At 41.8% G+C, this 18,429-nt stretch overlaps 3 protein-coding genes across 3 annotated transcripts; all 3 read left to right on the forward strand.

The window, feature by feature from the left end:
- The first annotated feature begins 1,834 nt into the window (after nt 1-1,834).
- On the forward strand, nt 1,835-3,447 carry LOC138594241 (toll-like receptor 2). The gene is made up of 2 exons (XM_069665266.1): nt 1,835-2,163; nt 2,293-3,447. Exons 1-2 carry the CDS (start codon nt 1,835-1,837, stop codon nt 3,296-3,298), a joined length of 1,335 nt encoding a protein of 444 aa, XP_069521367.1. The 3' UTR covers nt 3,299-3,447.
- Nucleotides 3,448-6,163: 2,716 nt separating this feature from the next.
- On the forward strand, nt 6,164-6,982 carry LOC138594244 (protein PERCC1). Its single transcript, XM_069665269.1, has one exon. The coding sequence runs from the start codon at nt 6,164-6,166 to the stop codon at nt 6,980-6,982; it is 819 nt and encodes a 272-aa protein (XP_069521370.1).
- A 1,566-nt stretch (nt 6,983-8,548) lies between these two features.
- pdia2 (protein disulfide isomerase family A, member 2) lies at nt 8,549-18,129 on the forward strand. Its single transcript, XM_069665267.1, has 11 exons — nt 8,549-9,251; nt 9,787-9,993; nt 11,755-11,888; nt 11,977-12,114; nt 13,099-13,215; nt 13,308-13,433; nt 14,219-14,413; nt 14,501-14,621; nt 17,411-17,592; nt 17,723-17,896; nt 17,992-18,129. Exons 1-11 carry the CDS (start codon nt 8,549-8,551, stop codon nt 18,049-18,051), a joined length of 2,157 nt encoding a protein of 718 aa, XP_069521368.1. The 3' UTR covers nt 18,052-18,129.
- Nucleotides 18,130-18,429: the final 300 nt, after the last annotated feature.

Below are 18,429 nucleotides of genomic sequence, written 5' to 3' on the forward strand. Positions count from 1 at the left end.
AGCCTGCGATAAGTGATAAACGACTTCCAGTCAAGACTTCTTTTTCAGCGTGCTGCATCGTTGTGATTGAGTTTAATTAACAGGTCTTAAATTTCAACATCATTATGCAGATTTGTAAAAAGTAAAAATGAAGCTTTGACAGGTCTGTCCTCAAGAGGAGAAGAAAACTACTTTAAAATGAGAAGTTTGTTGACAGAGGTCGGATCGATCATTTCTGATGCATTCCAGGAAGTTCGGAAATCTAAACTCTGAACGGCTTTTGTGACACAGCGTCAAGGGAATTTATCTCAAGTTGAATTTTAGATCTATGACAGATTGTTGGCTGAACTTGCTGCAGATGTCTGTTTATAGAGATTAATAAAAAGCGAAATCATCGTCAGATAGACGCTGATGGGAGCCGGGATGTCATTATGACGCATTACGTTCTGCCTGCTTTTGCTCTCCACACAGACTGTTTTTCCTGCATGCGCCGCAGCCTGCTGACCTGATTGGTCAATATTACTCGGACTACAAGCATAGTACAAACAGAAACCAGAACACTTGCCATCCCTAAAATCCATGTGTGTCCACATTTCTATGTAGAATCTGTACATAGAGATCATGTCCTGTCTGACTGCGATCAAACTTTCTACAGCTGAATGACTCAGAGTCTTAAGTCATTAATAATTCTCCCCACCTGGCCCCAGTTTTAGCTACGTCCAAAATCTCTCCTCCAGTCTGGTTGCCCCATCAATTACGTGTGCAAAGAGGTCTGCCACCGAGGGGTCAGTTTTGAATCAGGGCTATCTTGTGTGAATCTTTTGATTATGTAAGAGTAGTTTGATCATCATGTTCGTTAGTTTATTGGCTAGAGCCTTCAGCTGCACTTTTAATTATAAGATTGCTTCTCAAGAAAAGGCCTAATGTCTGCTTTTCTGTTTTATAGGGACTCAAGATGACAAACGGGAAATTTCTCATGTTTGTCCTGCTCATGTATCAAAGCCTCTCATTCTCCAGACCCCAGTGTCACAGCTGTGTACAGACATCCTGTGACTGCTCGAGACAAAACCTGAGCAAAGTCCCTGCAGCCCCTTCAAAGGCCATCACTGAACTCAATCTGTCATTCAACACACTGAAGACCATAAGGAAAAACGACTTTGATGCGTTCGCCAGTTTACGGTCTTTGATCCTGAATAACAACAAAATCAGACGGATCCAGGAGGAAGCGTTCGTCCAGCTGACTAATCTGGAGAAACTGGACTTGTCCTTTAACAGACTGGATGCATTGTCTGCAGGATGGTTTGAGAAACTTTCCTCTCTTCAGCATTTGAACCTTTTGGGAAACAGATACAAAATGTTGGGCCAAGGCTATCTGTTCCAGCCGCTTAAGAGATTAAAGAGCCTTTATTTTGGAGGACCTGACTTTCGATATGTCGGAATAAGTGACTTTTCCGGCCTCAGTCATCTTGAAGACGTCATTTTCGATGGACAAAATCTGCTACGATATGCACCAAAAAGTTTGAAACAGATGGGGCCCATAAAGCATGTAACACTCAGTTTGAATAGGCCATTTTGGATGAATCCAGCGCTTGTTGAAGCTATTTTATCTGATGTTGTACATCCAAACACAACCCTGACAATTACTGACACTATGTTCATTTCTCCCGTTCAAATGTCTCCATTTTCTGTTGTCTCAAATGGTGGGACTAAAAGTATTCTTTTGAAAAATGTTCAAATCAACATCAATGCTGGTATTGAATTCATTAAACAGCTGTCAGGTTCCAATATAACTATGTTTACGCTTAAGGATACAAAATTCCTCTTATTAAACTGGCAAGTTCCAGATAGGTTTACCATGGAACACTTGGAGGAGGTTGCCTTGATAAACATCGACATCCCTCAGTTCTACAGATTCCCAGCCCTCCTCTTCCTGGAACCTCTGCTGAGCGTGGTGCGCAAGGTGTCTGTGGTGAACTGCAAGTTGTACGCCATTCCTTGTGTATCTTCTCGCCATTTCTCACACCTGGAGTACATGGATATGAGTGAGAACTACTTAACCGATCTGGCCCTTAGCAAGTTGATGTGCGACGGCAAAGGTGGTCTTTGGAATCTGCAAACCCTCAATGTCAGCCGCAATCATTTGCAGTCAATCAACAGCAAGATCTTCACCAACCTGAAGAAGCTGCAAAACATTGACATGAGTGAAAATAAGTTACACAGTACGCCTGAGACTTGTTACTGGCCGCCCAATCTACATTACTTAAACCTTTCGTCAACTCGTCTAACAAAAGTGACCACTTGTTTGCCAGGAAGTTTGGGCATCCTGGATCTTTCCAACAATTACTTGACTGTGTTTAACATCGAGCTTCCTTTTCTCAAGGAGCTATACATCTCTGGCAATAAGCTCAGGAGTTTGCCCAATGGTGGTTTGTACCCTGGTCTTGCATTCCTCTCTGTTAAAAACAACGACTTGCAGGGGTTCAGCAGTAATATTCTGAATAATTACGATAACCTTTCGAGTCTGGAAGCCGGCGCTAGCACGTACGTCTGCTCATGCCACTTTGTAGCGTTCATGACGAGTGATGTGATCAATCATCAAGTCAGAATTGGAGATGAGTTCAAGTCGTACATCTGCGAATCGCCAGACGCTGAGAGAGGACAGAGTGTGGCGGACGTGACGTTGTCAGTGTTTGAGTGCCACACGGCTTTAGCTTTTTCTTTACTCTGCTTACTAATCCTCGCAGTGATTCTGCTCATCGCAGGTTTGTGCCACAAGTTCAGTGTTTTGTGGTATCTGAAGATGACCTGCACCTGGCTGAGGGCTAAGAGGAAGCCAAAGTTAAAGAAGGGAGAGCTCGAGTATGACGCCTTTGTGTCTTACAGTGAAATGGACTCTGGTTGGGTGGAAGCACACCTGGTCCCAGAGCTGGAGCAGGCCGAGCCTCGTCTCCAGCTCTGCCTTCACAAGAGAGACTTTATACCTGGAGGCTGGATCCTGGACAACATCATGGACGCCATAGAGAGGAGTCACCGAACTCTGTTTGTCCTCTCTCAGCATTTTGTCAAGAGCGAATGGTGCAAGTACGAGCTGGATTACACCCATTTCAGACTGTTTGACCATAACGACGACGCAGTTGTGCTGATTCTGTTGGAGCCCATTGATAAAAATGCCATTCCCAAAAAGTTCTGTAAGCTGCGGAGAGTCATGAACTCCAGGACGTACCTAGAGTGGCCTGATGACGACAACCAGATCCCCAGGTTCTGGCAAAGTTTGAGAACAGCTATTAGAAGACCTGAGCCTGTTAATGGGAACAATTGAAGTGACACTGTGGGCTTGTAATTAGTGTTTTGGTTGCAGTTTTTTAAAATCAGAATCAGCTTTATTGGCTAGGTATGTGTACACATAGAAGGAATTTAACTCTGTTCTTCTTGCAAAATTGCAGCTAAAATAAGGACAACAAAGCTAAAAAGGGTACAAATGGCAAGTATGTATTTACTGTGCATAACCAATCATATCATAGCAAACTGATAATAATAAATCCAATATTTATGTATTTGTATATGAAATTGTTTATATGTACAAAGGGCCTAACTGCTGTTCCTACATTTCCTTATTGCAAATATTTTTTAATGTGTTTATTTCTTACATTCATTGGAAAGTCTCCAAATCCTGTTAAACTTTTAACAAACTTTTAACTACAAAAAATGATTCATCTTTTTAAAAAGTTGCTTTGTAAAACATTGTGAAACAGACATTGAAACATGAAACATTAAATGGCTTTGGTAACGATTTTGCTGCAACTCAATATGATGAATTTCACTCAGCCTGGGTGTCTTTGTGTTTGTAAGTGTCCCAATCCAGGGGCTGCGTCCTTCAAAGGCCGTGTTTGAAGACCGATTACGTCACAGGAGTGCGTCGAAGGCTGTCCCAATTATAAGGCTCCTTCAGAAACAGAGGACGCATTTGTCGCAACATATCCCAAGATGCATTGCGTGCCAATTCAAATGACGGACTTTTACACAGCCGAGGAAAAAACATTTAAATGTAAGTTTTTGCTTTTAACTTTAGCTAGTTAGCCCGCTAGCTACCTGTCGTTTGGTGACGCAAGGATAAGGGCGGGAACAGCTGGTGACACAAACAGGAAGTCCTCCTTAGACCAGAACGTCTCATTTCAGTTCAGCTTTAATGGCCTACGCAGGCTATGAATGGAACATCCTCTGTAGACCACCTCCTTGGAAGGCTGCAGCCCCTGGATTGGGACACAGCTTGCGTGTGTGTGTGTGTGTGTGTGTGTGTGTGTGTGTGTGTGTGTGTGTGTGTGTGTGTGTGTGTGTGTGCGCGCACGCACTCGCGTACCTATCTAACAGCGGACTTTGGCGTCGTTAGACATTCACCAACAAGGACTTACTTTTTGAGGTCCCCTCTTGGTCATACCTTAAATCAAGCTAGAATCATGTCAAAAATATATGGTGTCTGTCTGTCTGTCTGTCCATGTGCTTCTGTGCCTAAAAGCGCGTGTAATTCATTGTCAGGCTCTTGAGAGCCAACATATTGCCGCTATTGATCTTTAGTCCTAAAATCAACACAGAAGCCTGGATACTGATGACAGGCAGGCCAGGGGAGTCAGGCTGTCCTGATAACACACACACACACACACACACTAACACCATCACACAAACACACATTAGTGCTTTACATGCATGTATAAACAGAAGCCCATGCACATAATTACAGCGTTACAGATGTCTGAAATAGGTAGAATTTGGTGAAGCGCAGGATTTAATCATTGACACTTAAAATGATTAAATCATTGCTTTCATGTTTGATGTTATGAACGTTCATGCGAAAGCGCTGATGCGTTACATGTTGCAGTTACACACTATTAGTTGGAATTAGTTTGGAACAAAGTTGGAACAAACTAAACCAGACTTCAAATCGCACAAAACCTTGAAAATAATTTGATGAAATGATGTAACCATGGTGTTTAGTTTTTTAAATATTTCAGACTGTTACAGTTTAGATTTCTGCAGCTTTAGTGAAATTAGAAATCATAAAGGCATTATGTAAAAGTTGCTCAACAAATTACAATTTCTTAAGAAAATGCTTGTATCCAACATTTCAAAGGTAACCTGTTCTGAGACAGCTACATCAGTAAGATCAGTAGTAAGTTTTGAAGAAGAAGAAAAGAGTATAGAATCAACTATTTTTTATTTATTTTTGACAAGTTTATAATCTATATTTGTTTAATTCTATATTTATTTGTAAAAAATCTTCACCTTTTTTATTATATGATTATAAAAATGTGTTTACACTGACAAAAAAAGAAAGTAAAACAAGCCTTTTATATTAATTTGACTTTTTCTACACCAAAGGTGTTTTAAGTAAAATGCTACCAAGTTTACATCTACCTTGTGGGAACAGAGTTTCTATGAAGCCAACAGCCACAGGTTAAACCAACAGCATTTCTGATACTGCCGTCCTCTCCTTGAGGACAAGGATTGGCAGTGTTGTTGGTTGACATAGTCTGCTGTTGTGAGCTTTATGTCCTGTCTCCGTTAAAAAAACATTATAGTACGTGCGGTTTGGAGGCGAGCCGTGTGATGTTGTTTCTTAGTCTGTTGTCAGTTCAGAGTGTTCCCCCTTTAAAAGTCAAAACAGCGTGTGATCTGATTTCACGCTCTTTTATCCTTTAACTAGCCTGATAACAGGGACGGAAAAAAGCAATGATATGTGTGCGTTTGTGTGTAACGACTCTCCATCGTCCCCTAGCAGAGGATCCATTAGCCTCGGACCCCCTCCCCGGTTGCCCAGTGATAAAGTAAACAAAGTGTGTTTGACCAATTCGGCACGCAAATATTTGCTCTGCAAGCCGCTTCATCTGACGGGACACACACACGTCTGCGGCCGCGTGCAGAGGTATATATACAGTGGCAATCCTGACGGTGCTGTATTACATTTGCACACACACGTAGAGAAAGTGCATCCATCAGTGACCCAGGACAGACATTTCCTCTGAATTTAACAGAGACTCACCTGAACCTGCAGGCTGGTTGCACTTCACCAGGTAATAAAACGTAACTTTTTAAAACTATTTAGTGTTTTTATCCTTTTTAGAAACTGCTTTCATGTTCGATTCTTACGTTTTCTCCTCTGTAATTTTGTCTCCAGTGTTGAAAGGCCAAAATGGCAGCAGGCATCATGACAAATTTCCTCGTCCAGGCCCCGACTCCAGCCTACTTCCCCCTGATTTTCCAGCACTCCCCCTGCAAGGACGACGCAGAGGAAATGCTGGAGGAAAAGCCAGAGAGGAGGGACGATGTAGAAGACAGAGAAGTAGACGAAGACGAGGAGGATGAAGAATCAGAAGCTCAGGAGGAAGAGGAAGAATGTTTAGAGGAAGTTTTCTTAAGCCCCGCCCACTGCACTTTGGATGTCACCCAGCAGCTGCTGAGGTTTGCAGATGTCATCAGCAGGGACGTCCAGAGATACTTCGGCCGCTGCTCTGCTGATCAAGAAGCCTGCGACATCTACAGCGACTCAGTTTCTGTCACAACCAGTGGGCGTCTGCGTTACTACGACGACCTGCTTAAAATCGCACGAGCAGGAAGTCCAGAAGAGCAGGAAAACAGCTCTGTGACTTGTGCTGATGATCAAGGAGACGGGAGTTTGGGGCCCCTGGCCGAACTGTTCAACCACAGGGGCCAGAGTCAGGGCCGCACACGCCCGATGATCAAGCGGCATCTCCCGCTCAGTTTCTGGACCGAACCGATGCCGTGCTGCTCTCTGGTCGGCTTCAGCAACACGTCTGACGTCACACAAACAAACAGTGACACAGCTTTACAGGACAGCACACACGGGGACGCTAACGCACACGTGCACTACAACCCACACACACACACGTTTGACAGCACTCAGCCGGACTTCAGTGACCTGCTGGCAAACTGGGATCCAAACCCAGAGCTCACGCACACACTGACAGAGAACGCACAGATGCAACATTAAAAGCAGTTAATTTACGTTTAATTTGATGAATATTTGCAAAAAGTTTAATAAAAAATGTTGCACAGTTTACCTTCAGCCATCCATTTATGTGACCCTGTTTTAAAAGGTAATTTCACCCAAATCACACAAAAAAAAAAACCTGTATCATTTATGACCTCAAGTGGTGTTCTCTTTGTGAGTCCAGACTTAGACGCAGATTACATTAATTGATTTACAACTTCTTTCCGTCTTTCCAGACACAAAGGTCTTTGGATTATCTCGTGTAACCAGGACCCTGTCTCTAGAAACATAATCTGTTGTGCAAGAAAAACTCTATAATTAAGTAATTTATCTTAATTTATTGGCCTTTTATGCCTTTATTGATAGAAAGGACAGTTCATAGTATTGGAAACAGTGGAAGATAGAATGGGGGATAACGCGGCAAAGAGCCGAGGGTGCCTGGAGCCTCTGTATGTGGGCCGCCGATTTAACTACTTAGCTAAACCTGGGCCTGTGTTTTGTTTATTTTGCATCTTATGTGGTGGGAATATTTTTTCTTGTTTGTGTCTCTAAAAATTTTTTTTTTTTTTCTTGCATTATTCCTGAAGAGGCCCATTGAAAATCTTGTGTTTGCTAACCTCTGAAGTTGCTGCAGTGACACAGATGTACTCAAGGACACAGTGACATCACTGTTGGGCGTTCTTACAGGTACAACAAGAAAGGTTAGCCTCAAATAAGGTCATATAAGGTTTTTTAAGAGAAGGAACAGTAGAGAGGAGAGGAGAGGAGAGATGGGTATTGAAATGAAAAAAAAGACAAGGAGTAGCAACTAACTAAACCTGTCTGCTCTGTTGATCCGAGCAAATAAGCCGAGCATTTGAGTCCAAGTCAATATAAGTGAAATTATCCACACAACACTACTTATTAAAGTTAACTGACCCTCTTCAAACAATTACCATTTTTAACCTATCCCTGGGCAAACACGCTTCATAAACCTGCTGACAATTTCTTAATGTCACTGACATTAAATAATCATCACAAAACCCTCTGCTCTGAATATGTTTGCAAGATCAATTATCTTTTCTAATAAATGGTAGCGTTGAGAGATGAGAGACAGGGAAGAGTGTTTGTCTGAGTAAACAGAGAAGGGAAATATAAGAGAAGAAGTGAAAGAAAGGTAGACACGAACATCATAACTGTGGCTGTTTTTATGGAAATGAGGGTCAGATAAGGCCGAAGGAGCGGCACTGTGAGGAAGGAAAAATTAAAGTGTACACATGCACCTGCTTCCATCTGGTGGGGGATTATGTCTCAAAGACAATCAAGAAAATAGTCAGGAAATAAAGAAAAGAAAGTAGTAAAAGATAAAAAAAGTTGAGAGTTGATCAGCCAGTTTGCTCGATTCTGAATCTACAGGGCATCATGTGATTGGTTGGTCCCCTGAAGGTGAACCATCTGATTGGTTGAGCTTGAAGACCAGTAGAATTTCGACACACTCTCCTCCTTAGACACATAAAGGTAAAACCTTTCAGTGACACATGGACTGTAGGTTGACGTTACCTGAGCGGAGGCACCAGAGCAGCCAACATGAGGACACGCGCGCTCTTATCCATAACTCTGCTGGGCCTGCTGCTGTGGGCCTCCTGCACCCAGGCAGATGACAATGGCGCCAAACCTGATAAAGAAACGGAAAAAAAAGAAACAGATACTTCTATAGAGACAGACGACAACAACGACGACCAGGGCAACAACGACCACCCCGAGAAAAAGGACGAGGCCAACAACGATCACCCCGAGGAAAAGGACGAGGGCAACAACGACCACCCCAAGAAAAAGAACAACGAGCACCCCAAGAAAAAGAGCAACGAGCACCCCAAGAAAAAGAGTGGCGGCAACAACGAGCACCCCAAGAAAAAGAGTGGCGGCAACAACGAGCGCCCCAAGAAAAAGAGCGGCGGCAACAACGACCATCCCAAGAACGACGACGACCACCACCACAGCAACAACGACCACTCTAAGACCGACGACGGCAACGACAACGACAACCACCACGACAGCAATGAACACCCCAAGAACGACGACGACGCCGACGACCACGGCAACAACGAACACTCCAAGAACAATGACGACGACGACAACGACCATGACGATGAGGAGGAGGAGGAGGAGGAAGAGCCACCAAAGAAGGAGAAAACAACAGAGATAGAGGAGGAGAAAGATGTGATGGTTCTCCACATCAAAAACTTTGAAAGAGCCCTCAGCGAAAACGATTATTTACTGGTTGAATTCTGTAAGTATTTAAGAATAATATACTCTGAAACCTGTAGAGTGTGTCTTGTTTTTGATAAATACACCATTTGGTGCCCTTGGTGACATTGGAACTCTTAGAACTATTTTGAGGCAATAACAACTTACTTAAGCTAACTACGCCTAACTTGAGTTGAAATTAACCATATAAATGTTGCAGGTTTCTACCACTGCTTTCTGCTCTAGCCCCCATGAGACGTTCTTATACAAATGTGTGCACACGTGGCCTCTCCTGTCCAGATGTTTCCTTGGTTCAACTCTCCCACAGAGGAGCTCAACACTGCGAGAGGGGAGGTCATGACAAGGAAACAAAAAGGGGATAAAGGACGGCTGAGTCCAACTGCCACTGTTGCTATCAGCAGCTTATTTCCATGTGTATCGGCATGAGCTGCTGATAGCAACAGAAAAATGGACAGAGCAGAGGCCTGTGGAGAGGCTGCATGTTCATCTTCTTCATGGAAAACACATTTAAACTCAGTCACATGCTGTGTAAAGAGGTTATCTGCTTGTGTGTTTAGATGCTCCCTGGTGTGGCCACTGCAAAAAGCTGGAGCCGATGTATGCCTCGGCCGCAAAGAACCTGAAGACGGAGACACCAGCCATGCGTTTGGCCAAAGTGGACGCCGTGGAGGAGAAGGAGCTGGCCGAGGAGTTTGACATTGATGGCTTCCCCATTCTGAAACTGTTTGTCAAAGGAGATCGCAAGCGGCCTGTCCAATTCAAGGGTAAACACACACACATAAAGGGAGATTAATTATTTGCTGTTTGGCATTTGAAATTCACAATCACATTTTCCATCATCATCACTAAGTCTGACTGTTACCTGAACAGCCACCTCTGAGTGTGTCCTGTGAGGTGTGTGTGTGTGTGTATTTACTTTACCTGTTTACCCCTAAACCTGTCTCCCAGCTTTAGATATTTAATTGGCCTTTTATGTGCCTTTTATTTTTCACAAGCACAATCCACTTTATTGTATTATATCCTGGTTATATCCTGGTTAATGTCATGTTTTCTTACAGTATCAGGCTTACTTTATTTTTTACTTATTAGAAAAATACAAGAGTTAGATGAGAAATAACCACTCTTAGCCTAGCTTAGCTTAGCTTAGCTTAATGGAAAGACTGGGCTTAAGGAAGCTGCTACCCAGGCTATGACCAAAGTTAAAAAGTTTAATAATAAATTAGCGACATTAGTAAAATAAAATAAAATTTACTGTCATAGTGCAGATGATGTGTTTTAACTTCTAAGGAAACTTAACAATTACCAGAGAAATAGTAAAATACCTAACCCCCTACTGAGTTATTATATGGCGTAAACACACACAATATTATGTGTTATTTAGAGATATTAATAGGTACCAATCTTATCATCTAATTTAAAAAATGTTGAAAAATTAGCTATTTTAGTTCAGTTGGTAGAGCAGGCGCCCCATATACAGAAGCTACAGCCCTGTCGCACCGATCGCATACGGCTCCCGGTCTGCCGATCATTTGGTGCATGTCATCCCTCTCTCTCTGCTCCCCACATTTCCTGTCTCGTTTCAGCTGTCCTATAAATAAAGACAAAAGGCAAAAAATCATTAAAAAAAAAAACAGTTGCTTTCAAAAGTTAAATGAATCAGGCTTTGCTAGCTGTTTCTACCTCTCTACCCTATTTATGCTAGTTCATGCTAACTGGCTACATGCTGTAGCTTTACATCTACTGTACAGGCATAAGAGTGGTATCAATTTTCTCATTTAACTCTCAGCAAGAATAGGAAGTAATGTAGTCACAAAAGTTTTCCTTCATTTATTAACTGAATATTGTAGAGAAGCATGCTTAGTGTTTTATAATTACCAGTCTTTATGCTAACCTAAGCTAGCTGCCTAAGTGTACCCTAATGTCTTAATGTAACTAAAGTAGTTATATAAGACTTAAAGGCTATTTTTTGACTTATGAAGGAGCAAAGCTAACAGTTTTCACTAAGCTCACTGACAAAACAGCCAGTTAGCCTAGCTTAGCATATAGCCTGGAGCTAACCGCTTAATGTAGCTTCACCTGGTATCTATATTGTCATCTAACGCTTAGCTAGAGAGCACTAAAGTAAACTTCCCAAATGTCTTATTATTACTGAAGTAGTCAAAGGTAAGACTTGTAGGCTATTTTTGAATTCATGAGGGAGCAAGGCTAACAGTTTTCACCTTTTCCAGGCTATATGCCAAGCTAAGCTGTCGGTTTTTTCTAGCTTCATTCTTAAGTCACAGAATTTGATCTTCTCAGCTAACTCACAGAAATTTTATGGTGTTTTACAGTACCTACAGTATAGCGTCTTAACGATAATCCAGATCAGGCTATTAACAGCTATTTCTGAGCCTGGTGTGAGGACAATGTGTGTGCTACACTGTCACCTATATTTTTTATCCTAAATCTTATTAAGTTAAAGCATCTGAAATAACTCTGACATGAATTGAAGTGACTTAATTTGCTTGTGGTTGTGTGTTTTCCAGGTAAGAGGACAGCACTGGACATAATCCAGTGGATGAAGCGTCGTTCAGGTCCCGGTGCTCCAGAGCTCGACTCTGTTGAATCTGCAGCGAAATTCATCGATTCCCATAACATCACTGTCGTAGGATTCTTTGATGTAGGTTTATCTATTTTTTTTGTCTTATTTAATAGATAATAAAATCAAATATATTCCATATTTTAATATGTATTTCTATGTCTTCTAGGATCTGGAAAGTGAGGCGGCCAAGTTGTTCAAGGAAGTTACTCTGGATGTTACTGACACAGAGTTTGCTATCTCAGCGAGTCCTGAGGTTTTCGAGAAGTATGGAGTAAAAGCCAACTCAGTGGTCCTCTTTAAGAAGGTATGAACAAGTTGTGTTGCTTAATAAAAGGCAGAGAGTGATGTTTTAATAAAAAGGCAGTGCCCTGATACGAGAGGCTGTGAAGATGTTAGTTCTGCTGCCATCTAGCGTCAGGAGAAGATCCATACAGTATGTTCCTTTTTGAGGACACATTTTTCTCACAAGGGTAGAAAAGACTTATTTAAAAGGGTTTTATAACTTTAGATTTAGAGTTAGGGTTAAAGGACCGTCTTAGGTTTGGGGTAAATCTTTCCATAATTTGAATCAGAAGGAAAATGAAACAATAAAGGCCTTGAACTACTGTGATAATACATTTTGTTGTGGATGAAACTGTTAGATATTATTTAGGTTGATCCACTTTGTCAATAAGATATCAGAAAAAAGGAGAAAAAGCCAATAAAAGTAGTCAGGACCACTTTATACATACGTTGTACAGTGTCTAATGTTTTAGTTTGATGCATCAAGACTTACGTGTTGCATAGAAGGAATACTGAATGTGCCCAAAGAGCCTCAATTTAAAACATATGTTAAGATTTCCTTGTTTGAAAATCAAATAAACGACGGCAAAAACACAACACAGAGAGACGTGAACTTCAAACCATGTGGCCATTGTTTGTGTTCGTTTCAGTCAGGGTGTCTGGATCCATTGTAGGATGGGCGGGCGTTACTTTCCATGTATGCAGAGTTGATTATTGTCTCATAATCAGTACATGGTTCAAGTTCATTCAAAGTCAAACTTTTGTTTTGTCAATAATTTGATAAGAGTTTAATGTTTATGTTGTTTGTGACTGAAGTAAAACACGTTTTTTCCAGGACTGAGGGTTTCTTGTTTAGTCCAACCAAAAATATTGAAGGGGAAGGTATAAGAAAAAAAACAATCAAACATGACAAGCAACTGTTTGTATCTGTTTTCAGTGAAATTCCAAGGATCAGGAAATAAATATTCAGTCTAGAAGTTAAAACAAACGTTTGTGTGTTTGCCAGTTTGACGACAACAGAGCAGACTTTGAGTGGACGGAAGAGGAGGAACTGGACCCAAAGAAACTGATCAGCTTCATCAGTCAAAACAGCCTGCGGCTCATCATCCCATTCAACCACGGGGTAACACACACACTACTACAAAATGAAATTTAAATGTACTATTATATTCAAGTGACAATATGACAACAATACGTATGTGTTTGTGTTTTCAGACTGCAGATAGTATCTTCGGCCATAGCATCCACATGCACTTTCTGCTGTTCATTAACTCCACTGTGAAGAGTCACCATGATCTGCTGGACGAAACCAAGGTTGTGGCCAAAGAGTTCAAGGGCAAGGTAAGGTGTGTGTGTGTGTCTGTCTGTCTGTCTTTAAAATAAACTCAGTGACAAAAGGACGTTAAAGAGCTGCTCCAGTCATGTTTTAAGACATAAAATGTTCTGCTTGAAATGATAAATTGTGTCTGATGTGTTTTTTTCTTGTTTTGCAAAATCCATTTAATTACCTTGTAAAAATCCTCCCAAGGCATCTCCTCCTTCTCCCTCATTAAAAATTCCTGAATCTGCATTGGCTCCGCCCACTATGCAAATGTCCAGCCGGCCCCTCCACCACAAAAACGAAACACGTCTCTGCCATCGTTTAGTGGCAACTTGTTGAAACTAAGCTAGCTTGAAATGTAGTTATTAATAGTAGTAAAGTTAACATTAGTAGTCAGTAGTAAGTTTGGAAAAGTTACGATGACGGTTACAGCTGGCTCGCGCATTGCCGAAGTGGTTGCCATAGGTTACACATAATGATATGCATAGCGTCACCCCGTCCATTAACAGGATTGGCTCCTTAGGTTTGTGACGTATAAAACCTGCCAATCTGAAAACATGTTGTTCAGCCTGTCCTTGGTACACTGCAGTTTAAAAGCAGACAGGCCCAGCCATGGAGATGACTGCTGATGTTGTCCCTGATATGTCTTGTAGCTCATGAAGAACACCACATGGAGATGTTTACATGGTTAAACACTGGATTTACACTGGAGGGGGTCTTTAAACTTAATTAACAATTGTTTTCTTTGTTGTTCATGCCTCATGTGGGTGTGTGTGTGTGTGTGTGTGTGTGTGTGTGTATGTAGATGCTGTTCATTTCTATTGACGTGGCAGAGTCTGTCTCTCACGTGCTGAAATACTTTGGCGTGTCAGAAGAAGAGATCCCCACCGTTCGCCTCATCAACATGGACACAGAGAAGAAGTTTAACCTCGAATCAGGGGATCTGACACCAGAGTCACTGAGCAAGTTCTGTCAGGAGGTTGTGGATGGCACCGCTAAGGTAACACATACACACACATGCACATGTTTCATATACAGTCAAACACCAGAATTAACCCCAGTAACTTGTCTTTGTTTTATGGCACAGCCTTACTATCAGTCAGAGGAAATCCCAGAGGACTGGGACAAAGGACCAGTCACCATCCTGGTGGGGAAAAACTTTGAGTCTGTTGCTCTGGACCCGACCAAAAACGTCTTTGTTGAGTTCTGTAAGTCTGAGTCTGCACTGTAAAAACTTTAAGAGGGAAGTTAAATCAACTCCCCCTTAATCAATTCCGAGTTTCCTGTTTTTCAAAAAATATATTTCAGTGAATAAATTCATTCGCGCCTGACAAGGGGGTGGGTTTAGTTTCTAACGTGTTCGCGGGGATTTGTGGGTCCTCTTCCAGGAACTTACTTCTTATTTCCTGGATTCTGATAAATATTTGTGCACCAATCTACGGTATATTCCTTCATTTATGTGAAGGAAAACACAAAGTGGATTTATTAGTTAAAAAAAATGTTTATTACTGCTGTAGTCAGACTGACTTTAATCTCTATTTACAGATATTTCTACACAGAAATGTAGAATCTGTAGGCAGGGACGTGGATTTTAGGGATGGCAAGTGTTCTGGTTTCCGTTTGTAGTCCGAGTACTATTGACCAATCACGTATCAGCAGGCTGCAGCGTATGCAGGAAAAACAGTCCGTGTGGAGAGCAAAAGCAGGCAGAACGTAATGCTCTATAATGACATCCCGGCTCCCAGCAGCGGCTATCTGATGATCTGATACCTGATAGCTTCTTATTGATCTCTATAAACAGACGTCTGCATGCTAACAGCTAACGACCTGTTCTAAAATTCAACTTGAGATAACTTCCCTTGACGCGGTGTCACAAAAGCTGTTCAGTGCTCAGATTTCCCGACTTCCTGGAATGCATCAGAAATGATCGATCCGACCTCCGTTCAACAAACGAGCATTTTAAAAAGTAGTTTTCTTCTCCTCTTGAGGACAGACCTGACAAAGCTTCATTTTTACTAATCTGCATCATGATGCTGAAATTTCAGCAAAGGTAAGACGTGTTAATTAAAGTAAATCACAAGGAAAACAGGTTATTTTTCTGTAAACAATGCAGCACACGGAAAAGGAACCCTTGACTGGAAGTTGTCTAACTGCTGGCTACACGCCCGGTGTGTTCACTGTTGTCCCCAGAGGCTATATCATCGTCAGACTACACCCGATGGGATCCAGGATTAGACTGAATTTAATGAATGCTTTCCATCGTCGTAGTTCTAACACATAAACCTTCCCTAAGAGTCGTAAAAGGCCTTTTGGGGTTCATTTTATGTTTTGTTTTAAAACAAAGCAACTGCAATTCAAAGTAACTTTTATGATGACTTGATTCGTAGACACGGAGGCCTTTTGTGTCTGAACCCCAGACACAAAAGTTTCTGGACCACACTGAGCCTGGAGTCTCTTTTTATAGTGACAAGTCCTCCGCAGGCTGACGCGTATTATACTTCAATAATGCTAGGGACAATTCAGTGGTAGCTACATATTGATAGAGACACATCCTCACTGCCTCTACCCAAATCTTCACCCTTGACTCCTGCTACTTAAGTAAGAATTTGAATGACTGTCCTCTTCTGTAATCCCTCCCTCTTTGCTCCATAATGAGCTCTATCACAGTACAGGTAGTACTCACACTAACAGGCCAAAACAGGATGCCTTTGATTAACAACAGTTAGAAAAGTTGCAGTCCTTACCTGAACTCCACTGAGCTCAACCAGCTACCATCATCTGCCCCGCCCGCTCACTTAATGTGTTGTCACCATGCAGTGGGAATTAGTTTCAGTTCATTTAGCCTAACAAATGATACAGACCGACACCAAACCAAGATCCTGCAGAGACGAGGCTCATTAATTATTCATTCATCAGCCACTCTCTCCTGAGCGTGTCCTCAAACCGGCTCTTCTTATGTAACACTGTCTGCAAGCAATCAGAAACGACAACGTGACGGTGACAACTGAATTTGCTTCTCCACCATTTAATTTGACTGCACATAAAAACCAGGATGGAGACGTAACGATGTGTATATCCACCCTGCTGTTCAAATATGATCTCTTCAGCTCCAAAAAAAAGCGAGATGGCAATGGGCCTCATGCCAAACGTCAGACTTCAAAGAGGTAGTCCACATCCCTGAGGCTATATTCAATTCTTACAAACAGTTTATGGTGCCAACGCTTTGATGGCCCTTATTAAATCATTAAGTAGAATAAACTGGCTCTAATAGCATCACAGTCTATCAGGGCCTAATGCTGCGGTAGATATCTGGAAGATTGAGGTAATTTAGTCAAACTTTTTCAGGTTAAAAAGTATTTAATTTTAAAGTGATAATCTTGAAGATTTTCATGTAAATAAATGTCTGTTAAGTCACTATCTATCGCTGAATGAGGTAACACAATGGTGATTGAGCCTATGGCCCACTGATGAAAGCCTTTGCATTTGCAGTATTGCAGACTGGGTGTCTGCGGCGACTTTCTCAGAAACAATAACAAGCGGCGCCCAGTTAGTGACGCGTTTTCCATCAGCCAGCAGTGGTTGGTCTGCCAGAGAGGGTAGGCGGAGCTAAGCGGATGCTTTTCCGGCCTCTGCAAGTGTTGCGAGTAAACAGTAATCTACTATGGCTGAACAAACAAAGAACAGATCGATGACCACAGATACAACTTCAAAAATAAGTGAAAATCCAAAGAAAAAGAAACAAACTCGACGCTCAGATGAAGCAAACAGTCTGAAAAGGAAAGCGACCGTCAGCGAGGAAAATCAAGAGTTACAACCGGAGCCAACCGTGGACGTCACACATGCAACACTGTCTGGATATCTGGGAAGTGTGCTCCCGCAATTACCATTTTGTTGAGAACTTCGAGATAAGCACTCTTTTGCAGCGTACACTTCAGGAAACCCGCTGATATAAAATCAGATATCAGATTGACTCTTGTATGTGTGTGTGTGTGTGTAGATGCTCCATGGTGTGCACACTGTAAGGAACTGGCTCCCATCTGGGATGAGCTGGGTGAAAAATATGCAGACGATAAAGACATCATCATAGCCAAGATGGACTCCACGGCCAACGAGGTGGAGTCTCTTACTGTTTCTGGATTCCCAACGCTCAAATATTACCCAGCTGGTGATAACAAAGAGGTACACACACACACACACACACACACACACACTCATCATTTGTACAGTTCTTGACGGGAGATTTTTGTTGTTTCACCCTCCGTCATTGTTTCTCTTTCTCTATCTAACCTCCTGCTTTTTTCTCCTGCAGGCGGTCACTTACGATGGAAAGAGAGATCTGGAGACGTTGTCTAAGTTCCTGGATAATGGAGGCGTTTTGCCCGAGGAGGAGCAAGATGATGACGACGATGATGATGATGATGATGATGATGATGATGATGATGTAAAGGAAAAAGAAGATGACAACGTTGCCGATGATAGCAAGGTTTGTATTTTTACTAATAACACTTCATATATTTTACTCGTAGATACAAATCGAGTCCACTCACCACCCTCCGATTTTATTTTCCCCTGTTTTAGGAGAAAGTTGACTCTGGAGAAGACGTACCGACTAACAAAACGTCTAAAGATGAGCTGTGATGTCACTCTGGTTTCCGGCCAATCAGGATCAACCTAGCATCTTCTTATATTTCTTAATAAAACTGAGTTGCTGTACAAACATAAATACATCTTGCAGTCATGACTCATTTAATTGGCTTAATGGTCTAAATACTACAAGTTCCTACAATAAAATACTCACTGTAAACGAATATTAGACCTACATTTTATTTTCTTAATATGTAACAAGTCAAATTTTACAGTTAAATTTGCCCCTTTGAGCTTTTCAGAGTGGCTAAAAACCACACATGTATTAATAAGATGTATGTGTGGACATTAGAGTGGACAATATGCAGAGATGAAAGAGTGAATGGGGAAGACACAGAGAAAGAAACACAATCAACAGAGTGACAAACACAG

This window comes from Semicossyphus pulcher, unplaced genomic scaffold (genome assembly GCF_022749685.1).
Source record: "Semicossyphus pulcher isolate SPU_LCO1_2020_fin unplaced genomic scaffold, fSemPul1.0.p SCAF_17, whole genome shotgun sequence".
Classification (NCBI taxonomy): domain Eukaryota; kingdom Metazoa; phylum Chordata; class Actinopteri; order Labriformes; family Labridae; genus Semicossyphus; species Semicossyphus pulcher.